Below are 10497 nucleotides of genomic sequence, written 5' to 3' on the forward strand. Positions count from 1 at the left end.
TTTAAAAAAAAAATTTCATGAAAAACGATGGATCACTTTTGGTACAGAAATCTGGACCTCAGTGTAACGCTCAGGAGGTTAAGTTGATGTATAGGTCCTACTAAATCTTGATATACATACAATTAAGTATATATTTGTACAACTACAGACACAGCAAAGATATTGTTTTGCTATATACAGTATAATGTTATAGTGGCCCTTTTAAATAGGTACTCACATTTTTTAGTTCATATTAGTACTCAAAAACCATTAAACATGGTTAAGCTTTGTTTGAAATAATAAAAAAGTGACCCAATATTAATGTAATACAAAAATTTTAACATACACATGTTTAAATTATACAAAAGATTGTCAGACTGATAGCAATTAAAGAACAGCAGATTAGAGCCACAACTTTCTTTCTTACGTTTTATGGTAGAGTGAGGAGGGGTTAAACATGGCTGTCTTTTCATGCAGGCTGTGCCTCATTGATTTTCATTTACTACTGGTCCTACAGGCTCGACAGGAAGTAAAAGAAGTTCCCTCTTATACATCTGTCATGGAAACAGATGTTCCCATTAGAAGAATTTCCCTCACAATTCTTGTGTTGGAAACTCAACATGTTAACCAAGTTAATCTTAACTGACCCTGTTACGTTTCTTGAGCGTTTGCTTGGACTGCAACTCACAACATCTCAAATTTCATAGTGCTGGTTAACAGTTCAAGATAAAACACACTTTAATCTCCTTGAAACAGCTTAATGTTTATACATTCTAGGTATTCACTGGCCATGTAAGTCTGGGTGAAGTGCCTTATTCCTTGGCCAGAGTTTGCCAGTCCCATCTAGAAAAGGTACATGTAGCCCCTACAATGTAGTCACAGAGAAGACTTTAAGCTGTGTTTTTAACCCAAACTTACACAGAAACGAGAATTGTCTGATTTAGGTATTTGGATACCAATGCAGGAGACAAGGTAATGCCAATACCTGGAGTAAAATAAATAAATGAGGCTTTTCTATTACACCTAAGATACTCTGGACCTACAATTAAGTACCTACATTTAAGTCCCGGGAGTATGCTTTTAGTTTAAAATGATAAAACCACTTTGAAGTCCAGGTAATCATGACCAACTTATATGCAATTACCTGCAACTGCTTTTCTATGGAGTCCCATCCCTATATACAAAACTGTTTTGGTTCTTGGATGTGGGATATAGTCCTTGACAGGTCCATTTTAGATCAAGGTATAGCATGTGGGAGGTCAGGAATTCTAACAATATATTAAAAGGCATGTGTTTGAGCCACCCTTGGCGATTCTCTTACAGATATTCCTTCCGAAAATACCTCTAGCTATGTTCAATGATGTTCGACAAAAAAATTCCCAATCAAAAAAATCATATTCAACAGTTTCCGGCAAATCCTTAGCTGTTACTCTAGGGATTTTCTATACCTTTTTCAAAAATGTATAATGATTCCTCGCATAAATTTTTCTACACAAGGCTGCCAAATCCCTTTTTTATTATTTATTGCATATTCATTGGCTTAGATGAATATCAGATTACATTTCTCAGTTTTCTTTTACTATATATAGAGACAAATTGTTTACTACAACTGTACATTACAGTTGTACTGTAAATAGAATTAGATACAATACAAAAAATAAAGCAAAGATCTGTTTGTTATAGAGGTTACTTTATTTTTTTACTCAATTCATTTTAGCATCTTACCTAAAGGTCCCACTTTGATATGATTTGTGTTATTTCCGCTGCAGACAAGGCTGCAATGCCTTAGGACACACCAGTATTGGCGTATTAGTGGTCCGGTACTATTGTGAATATTGCCTGAAAGAAAATTGTGCCCACTATTATTTTAAATTTATTAAAAGAAATGAAAAAAAAAAACAAAACAAAAACAAATCCAACTATATTTTATTCCCATTCTCTTTATCGAGTTCAAGATCAATCCTCAAACTGATCTAACATTTAATTTATTTCATCATTACTTCCCCTTATCTCTGTGGCTAATACAATCAAACAGCTGCCCACTCATTAATGTTTACTACTGATGTATCCTGAATCCTAAACCTCACTATAATTTTGACACCTCTTCCATACAAAATACAAACTAAATAATGAATAGGCTGGCAAACAAAACACAGCTCACCTTTATTCTGTAAGGTATTGCCTTTGCTGACCTACTTGTTCTTGACTGGTGGCTTTGACTCCATGTACAGAGTACAAGGTACAGTCTGGGAATCCAGCAACTATTAAAAACGCCATTGCAATAGACAAGGGATGGTTCCATAAAATAGATTTCAAATTTGGGTACATTACTTGGCAGGTAAAGCAGAATGAATCCCTTCCCAGCCTTTCCTGCTAAGGAAGGTGAAATCTTAACCTTTGTTTAGATCTGGAGTTGCCATGAAGTCACACATGACAACAGCCATTTGATGGCTCACAAATTCAGTTCAGAGATTCTGCATAAACACAAAAGTAATTGGTTGTTACAAGGGGCATGTCTTGAATGTAACGGCTTTGGAAACTGGTAAATGATGGGTTTTGTTTGTTCTGCCTTTGATCATAAAACTCAGCAAGCATTATATTTATTAAACTGGTTGGGGGAGGGATCAATGGTGGTGAATTGAAAAACATACCTGAGGCTACACTAGCCAAGCACTCTTTTTGGCACTGTCGAGGTGGTAGCAGGCTTAGCTCATGGTGATAATTCTTAAACCTGTTTTCAGAAAGATACAGAATCACAGAGCAGGAGAGTATCAGGCTCCTCCACATTGTGGCCACACACCACCGTTCTTTCAAGTCAAGTGGCTGATTGCTTCAATGTGGCATAATGATTCTATAAACACAGAAGAAAATCACGTTAATATTGGTATATTGGTATAATATTGGTATAATATTTCCCATCCTATTGTGTGTGAAATTCCCTCACCTACTAGATTGTAAGCTCTTCGGGGCAGGGTCCTCTCCTCCTGTATCACTGTCTGTATTAGTCTGTCATTTGCAATCCCTATATTTATATATATATATATATATATATATATATATATATATATTTACTGTATATATGGATAATAAATAGAGATGAGCAAATCGAATGATGAAGCTGATGAAGGAATTCGATCCAAATTACAGGAAAAATTTGATTCGCAACGAATGCAAATTTCCTCGCGAATCGTGGTAACGAATCACAATTTTTCTTAAAATGGCCGCTACAGGTGTGAGGACATGGGGCAAGGAACTCTGGGAAGTCGGGATGACCCATAATGCCATGCATGCAGCCAATCAGCAGCTAGCCTGCCCTGTAATGCACAGCCCTTTAAATAGCCTCAGCCATCTTGGATTAAGACATTTTACAGCGTTCGGAGTGCAGGGAGAGCCGTCTGCAGACGTCTAGGGAGAGTGATAGCAAAAACCTCATTGTGAGAAAAAAAAACGATTTATAAGTGCAGGGAAAGGATAGGGAGGAATCATTTCACAGCATCTTAGTGCAGGGAGAGACGTCAGAAGGTGCTAGGGACAGTGCTAGAAAAGTGATTTACAAGTGCAGGGAAAGATTATTTGGGGATCCAAATAGCCATTATACAGCTCAGTCATTCCAGAAATTTGTTAGTGTTATTGGGGTGCAAGTGCTATGTTGAAAAGCCTTTAGTGGCTTATATATCTGTGGAAAAAGAACAAATACAATACGCATTTCACCTCTGTAGTTATATGTGGTGAAAGCCAGTGCTCAACCCAGAAATTTTTTTAAACCGGGTGGGAAGAAATTTTAGGTTGGTGGCAGCCCCTGTATTGTGACCAAACTCTTTGGTAACCACCCAAAAACAGTCGGGTGGGTGCTGAAAAGTGCTGGGTGTTGCGCCCAGCTAAAAGTGCCTGGGAAGAACCCTGGTGAAAGCGTTTAGTGGCATATTTTAGTACAAAAAGAAAAATCAATAGGCACTTCACTGTTGCAGTTATTTGTGATGAAAGCGTTTAGTGGCCTATTTCAGTACAAAAAGAAAAATATATTCTCAGTTCACTTCTGCAGTTATTTGTGGTGAAAGCGTTTAGTGGCCTATTTCAGTACAAAAAGAAAAATATATTCTCAGTTCACTTCTGCAGTTATATGTGGTGAAAGCGTTTAGTGACGTATTTGAGTACAAAAAGAAAAATATATACGCAGTTCACTTCTGCAGTTATATGTGGTGAAAGCGTTTAGTGACGTATTTGAGTACAAAAAGAAAAATATATACTCAGTTCACTGTTGCAGTTATTTGTGGTAAAAGCGTTTAGTGGCCTATTTCTGTACAAAAAAAAAATAAATTTGTCGTTTTTAGGGGTGTTTTAATTTGCTTTTAATTTATTTAATTCAGCTAAAAGTATGTCAGACAGAGAAGTGCCAGGCAATGTACTCCATGAGGAGTGGCAGAGGCCTGAATAATTCTGGCGCAAGCAGAGGTCGCAGCAGAGGAAGGGGGCGTGTCAGCAGGAGTCGCAGCGAGAGTCCTGAGCTCCCGGTGTCATCTAGCGGTCGTGTCTTGACCAGCAACCCAGCGGTTCTTGATTGGTTAACTCGGTCATCCACGTCATCCCAAGTGACATCAGACACCCCCAGCCAAGAGTCGGTGGGTTTGTCAGACACAACCCTTAGTTGGCATGGCCAGGGAGCAGGCCTTGTGCCCTCACCTGTCCTCAACCTGCCTCTTCCTTTGCTGTTCCCTCAGCCACAGAAGTAATGTATGCTGTGGGCTCAGCTCCACTATACAGCGAGGACGAGCTAGTAGAGGACAGTCAGCAGGTACTGCCCAGCCAAGATCTGGAGGAGACATCAGCCGCTTCCTCCGCTAGGTGGAGGTGGTATTGCGAGTGGTCAGGCTCCTGACCCAGAGACCGTTGAGGAGGACATCAGTGACGTGCAGGGTGGCAGCTTGCCCGTGAGGCATCGGCTGAGCCAGCAAGGTGGTGGTAGCATGGCTGGGAGTCAGCAGGGTTTCAGCAGTGGGAGGTCGGGAGCCAAACATGCCCGGGGTAGACCACCTGCTTCGCAGCAGCCTACCTGCCCGGGAAGTAGTGGTGCAGGGATTCACGGAGGCAGTGGCCGTAGCAGTCAGTGCGGAGTGTTGGGGGGAAAAATCACCTACTCAGCGGTGTGGCAGTTTTTTGTTAAGCCGCCGGAGGAGGTTAACATGGCCATATGTAGAATATGTGGGCAGAAGGTGAAGCGTGGCCTTGGTGCCAATATTGGCACCATGGCCCTGCGTCAACATATGCAGGGTCATCATAAAGTGGCCTGGGAGAACCGTGGCTCTGATGTGGTGGTCCAGCCTGCCTCAGCAACCGCTGCGTCACCCAGTGGCACGCACCGGCTTTCAGGCAGTCAAGGCTCCACCACCTCAGCCGAAGGGAGCTGTATGTCATATCCATCTTCTGCTGGTCCAGATGCTCCTCCTACTCCTCATCAGTCATTCCGTCAGCAATCGATCACCGAAGCGATTGCCAAGAGACAACAGTATGCGTGAACTCATCCAACAGCGCTGAATGTGGTTCCTGAAAAGCCACACCAGCAACTTGGCTAGGTAACACCGCTTCTGCCTCCACGTTCTCACGCTGCTGGTCCTGCGACAACATCCGCCTCTGCCTCCTCATCCTCCACCGTGTCCTCAGCCTCCACTGCAGGGACAAGCATCCAGCATACCACATGTGCAGGGCACGGCGGTGTCATGCTGTTCTGCACCTGGTTTGCCTGGGCAGAACAGCATGATATCATAAAAATGGCCAGGAAACTTTGCATGCACTTCAGCCACTCGTACACCGCAAAGCACACCCTCCTTGGGCTGCAGTGGCAGAACGGCATCCCCCAACTTAGGCTGATATGGAACGTTTCCACCCGTTGGATTTCCACCCTCCATATGTTGGAGAGACTACACGAGCAGAGAAAGGCCATCAACGATTTCTTGATGATCCAAGTGGATAGGAGTACTCCCATGTGAAACTTCACTGTCAGCCAGTGGCAGCTCATGCGTGACACCTGCTGTTTGCTCAGGCCCTTTGAGGAGGCCACCTTCTTTGTCAGTCGCCAGGACTACAGGATGAACTACCTCATTCCACTGCTTCATGTCCTGGAACAGATGCTAGTAAATATGGCTGGTCAGGGGACTGGAGACGTGGCGCCTGGATCTCACGGCCACGAGCCCTGTGGGGGCTGAACTGGAGGAGGACATTGGAGCACAGGCAATGTATAGGGAAATGGGTGTTTTTTTTAATCAGGTGACAGGAGGAGCAGGAGCAGCCAGAGAAGCAATAGAGAGATGAGGAAGACGAGGCAGAGGACCCAGACACACCGTGGAAGTATTCGGCAGAGGGATGACTTCTGCCTCTCCACCTTGTTGGACCCCCGCTGCTGGTCCAAAATGGGGGCCTTTTTTACACCCGCTGAGAGGGAGGACAAACTGAACTACTACAGAGACATCCTATATAGTCAGTTGGCCGCTGCCTATCTGTGCCATCGTCCATCCTCTCGCAGGTCTGACCGGGGGGGCCCCTTTGGACTCACGTTCCACTGCCATGGCTGCTGGGGAGGGGTGGCAGGAGCAGTACCAGCTCCATCAGCAGCAACCTGAGTCCAGAGTCGCTGATGAGCAGCTTTCTGCACCCGCATAGTGAAGTAACCACTGACCAGCAGCTAGACATAGAGCAGAACCTGAACCAGCAGGTGGTGGCATACTTGGAGTGCTCCCTGCCAGCTGTCATTGAAGATCCGCTAGACTACTGGGCAGCCAAACTGGATTTGTGGCCGCAACTGGCCGAGTTTGCCCTGGAACAACTGGCCGAGTTTGCCCTAGAAAAGCTGTCCTGCCCAAAATTTGGAGAGATTGACCTTTGTCAAGATGAATCAGGCATGAATCAGCCAGGATTTCCACCCACCAAAGCCTGATTCATCTGATTAGATGATCCATGCTGCCTGACCCAAACCTTGACAAAAGAGACCGGTTTCTCCTGGCTACCTGCCAGTATTTTGCCTTTTTGGCCTGGATGACATCACTATTTATTTGACCCTTCTTCTGGTGTCAGAAGGAAGGAAAAAAAGAGACGCACAATGGATCCTGTCTGTGTAGCAGCTGTAAGGCCTGTATGGTCCCATCAGAATTGGCTTATGATTTGGTAACCAAAAGCAGGAGTGGGTACAAAACACAGAAGACATGCAAATATTACATTCACGTGTCATCTCTGTTTTGGATCCACTCCTGTTTTTTTTGGCATTAGCAATCCTGATGGATTATTGAGCAAATGCTGACAGAGTGAAGGCATATGCTCCACAGACAGGATCCATTTTTCGTGGGTTATCAGATGGACCAGAGGAAGGGCAAAAAGATCAGTGACGTCAACACAAACTTAGTGCTGACACCCTCTCCACTCTTGTTGGGGGGGCTCTACTTGTATAAGCGGTTAATAGAACAGGTTCTGTAGACATCTATGTGGAATCAGCTGACAAGGGTGTAAAAGGAGTGCGCTTCTTCTTGACGCTAACATGGACCTGTAAGGCTGAGTTCATACTTGAGTTATTTGGTCAGTTTTGGCCCTGTGACTGCCCAAATCAGTGAAGTGTGCAGTGATTCCAATAGCGACGCCTGTCATCTGCATGTCATACTGACTCATAGGCCCTGATTTATGAAAGCTCTCCAAGGCTGGAGAGAATACACTTTCAGAAGTGAAGCTGGGTGATCCAGAAAATATGGAATGGATTTTTAAAAATGATTTGCTATTTGCTAGCAAATGTTTTGAATCCTGGACCAGATCCATTCCAGGTTTGCTGGATCACCCAGCTTCACTGATAAAAGTGTATTCTCTCCAGCCTTGGAGAGCTTTAATAAATCAGGGCCATAGTATTATTTCACTACCACAGCAGACTCCCTATGAGTGTTACTGCAAGGCACAGTGTTCTACACCACTATCAAGGCTCTCTGCAGGCCAGAAATAGACTTTTTTTTTTTTTTTAACGTGATTCGGATAAATTCGGATCAAAGCAAAACTTTTTGAATAATCCGCCGAACCGAATTTTTGAGAAATTCGCTCATCTCTACCTATTACCCATTGTATATATTAGTTTTAGCCTCCTACACCTATTACACATTGGAATATATATTTCATAGTGCTTTTGTAGAACAGACTTGAAACATTCCTATTTCTGCTCTGTGTTCTTTGAAGACAATATTGTCCCCCAGTCCAAGTCACAGAGAGCCGCCCTTAATAATGGAACATTTGCTCTCCTAAAATTAAATGTTTTCTGTCCTGTTTTTGCTTCAGACAAATAAAAGGGCTCAACATGATATAATGCTCTCGACATGTTTCACAGAACTCCAGTCTGCTTCTTCAGGACATCTAAAGAACCCATATGGTACATTACATTTTGTAAATTATTTAATTATTAATGAAGTAATTAATATAATATTATTAGTGAGATGAGCATGGTGCCAATTGGCCAGCTATGTGAAACAGGCACCCAGCCACTCAGTCCATTGCACAGCAGCGTCAGCAGATTTGACTCTAGGCGGCAGTGAGTGGTACTAAGCGTCTCCCGAGCCAGGTTTCCATGGCATGAGGAAGGGGTCACCGCAGTGTCACCTCACCGCCAGTCTAAACACAGTCTTAAAGTTTGGTAAGCGGGCAAATTTATATTTGAGGCACCACAGCGCACAGAAAATTGGCAGTACCATAGAAGTGCCCCCACGGGGGCTCCAACGTGCAAACTCAATTTAGGGACCCTGGACTTGAAATAGCTAATCACCACAATTGTTAATTTACATATAATGGTAGATAACCCTTTGGGTTTTTTTTCATTAATAAAAAAAAAAAAAAAAAGGCAAAGCCTTTTCCCTCACATTCTGTTTCCGGAGTGGCGGTAATAACTTAGGAGTGCAGTGCAGAGCCTCCTGGGATAAGAACATCACGAATTCAAAGAGGCTTGGGTTCAGAGAACAGGCATACGCAGGGGGGACTTTCCGGTCATTGAAAAAGAAAGATGGCGATCCCACACATGCGAATGGGAGATATGAAGGTTTTTACTTTGGGGGTAATTACAGCAGCATGGACACAGACACAACTCTAATGCTTGCTGCTGTACAAGGAGTAGGAATACTTCACAATGCAAGGTGGGCGGGGAGCAGCATGCATTCCAAGGGTAGGACTATCTCATAGGACACCTGTCTATCCTACCCACACTGGTGCACTATTGAGCGGCCCATATGCTAATTGCTGGGCGGCTCAATAATCCACAACCAAGGCGGTGGATCAAACAGTGGAGTAAGAGCTGGGCAGCACACGGGGAGAGGGATCCCCTCGCCTATTGCCCAAGGGGGCAGTGTCAGTATATACAGTGGATGGAAACCACAATAGGAAGGGAGGTGGATGGAAGAAAGGGGCTGTATTTATCTTACTTTAAGGTTGAGATACAGTGACCAACCTTTACAGTGTTCACAATCTCAGTGTATTAAGCTAATTTACTATATTACTGCAGCTATTTGAGGGATTTGTATACAGAATCACTTTGAGACTTGGGCAGCACCCAGACTTAATGACTAACACTTCCAACAACATAAGAAATTATTTATAAGCAGGGGGAAAAAAAAAAGTGGTGAGCACTTGAGGTAGCATAGGGACAAGTTTTGTCTTTTTGTGACTAAAACACTGAGAAATAAATTGTACTAATGGTAAGTCAAAAACTTTTAAAATTATATTTCATGATGGCCACAAAAGTATACTACTACCCACTACAAAGCACCCAAAAATGGACAACACTGGAATAGTATAAAGTGACTTTGTATGAGCCATGATTTCAATCCTATTGCACATTCTTGGAAATAACTACAATGCAGTCTGGATGAACCTGAAACAGCTGGAGCAATGTGCTCAGAAACAATGAGCTAAATTACCTGTTGACAGATCCAGAAGTTTCACAAAGAGCTACAGAAAAAATGTGTGTGTAGTGTATGCTTGACTGCAGAAACATTTTGGGGTATATTTTCAAGAAAGCGTACCAACAAATCTATCCACTTGTGTGCCTGTTAATATGACAAGTCTTATCACCTTTTTATTATATACACTGTACAGAGTACAATATACAGACAGATACAGGGAAGTATTATTACATGTGTATTTTATGAACAGTACAAAAACACTTAGCAATACCTATTCTACAATACAAACAGTATAACATTTTAATTTGATAGAATCAGTGCAGATGACAAGCTTAAAATCAGGCGAGAAATGGAGGAATACACACAAGAAAAGATGAAGAGAAAACTAACTGTGTTTAGGGCTGTGTTTTCTAAAATGTGTGTTTAGGATAGAATTAAAAAAGTATTAGAAGAGCTTGAAATATCAGCAAGGTCATACTACATTATAAATATTTTTTTTAAAAATATTTGAGTACAATAAAAAGGTTAAGCTGCGTACACACTTCCAATTTTTGTCGTTGGAAAGGATCTTTCACGATCCTTTCCAACGACAAGGGAGTGCACGATGCAT

General features: G+C 42.7%; 1 protein-coding gene across 10 annotated transcripts in view; it reads right to left on the minus strand.

Annotated features, from left to right (window-relative positions):
- LOC140337577 (uncharacterized) overlaps positions 1-10497 on the minus strand; it is a 37210-nt gene that overhangs the window by 15204 nt on the left and 11509 nt on the right. For 7 of the 10 annotated variants that reach the window (XM_072421276.1, XM_072421279.1, XM_072421275.1 and 4 more), the window contains 2 exons: positions 2631-2830; positions 1705-1818 (listed from right to left, as the gene is read on the minus strand). The exons of 2 other annotated variants lie outside the window; for them this stretch is intronic. In XM_072421276.1, coding sequence (XP_072277377.1) covers positions 1705-1818; positions 2631-2766 — 250 coding nt within the window. In that variant the 5' untranslated portion in view covers positions 2767-2830. The remainder of the gene's footprint in view (positions 1-1704; positions 1819-2630; positions 2831-10497) is intronic. One more of the 10 variants, XM_072421282.1, reaches the window with a different exon arrangement.

Source organism: Pyxicephalus adspersus, chromosome 9, assembly GCF_032062135.1.
Source record: "Pyxicephalus adspersus chromosome 9, UCB_Pads_2.0, whole genome shotgun sequence".
Taxonomy (NCBI): domain Eukaryota; kingdom Metazoa; phylum Chordata; class Amphibia; order Anura; family Pyxicephalidae; genus Pyxicephalus; species Pyxicephalus adspersus.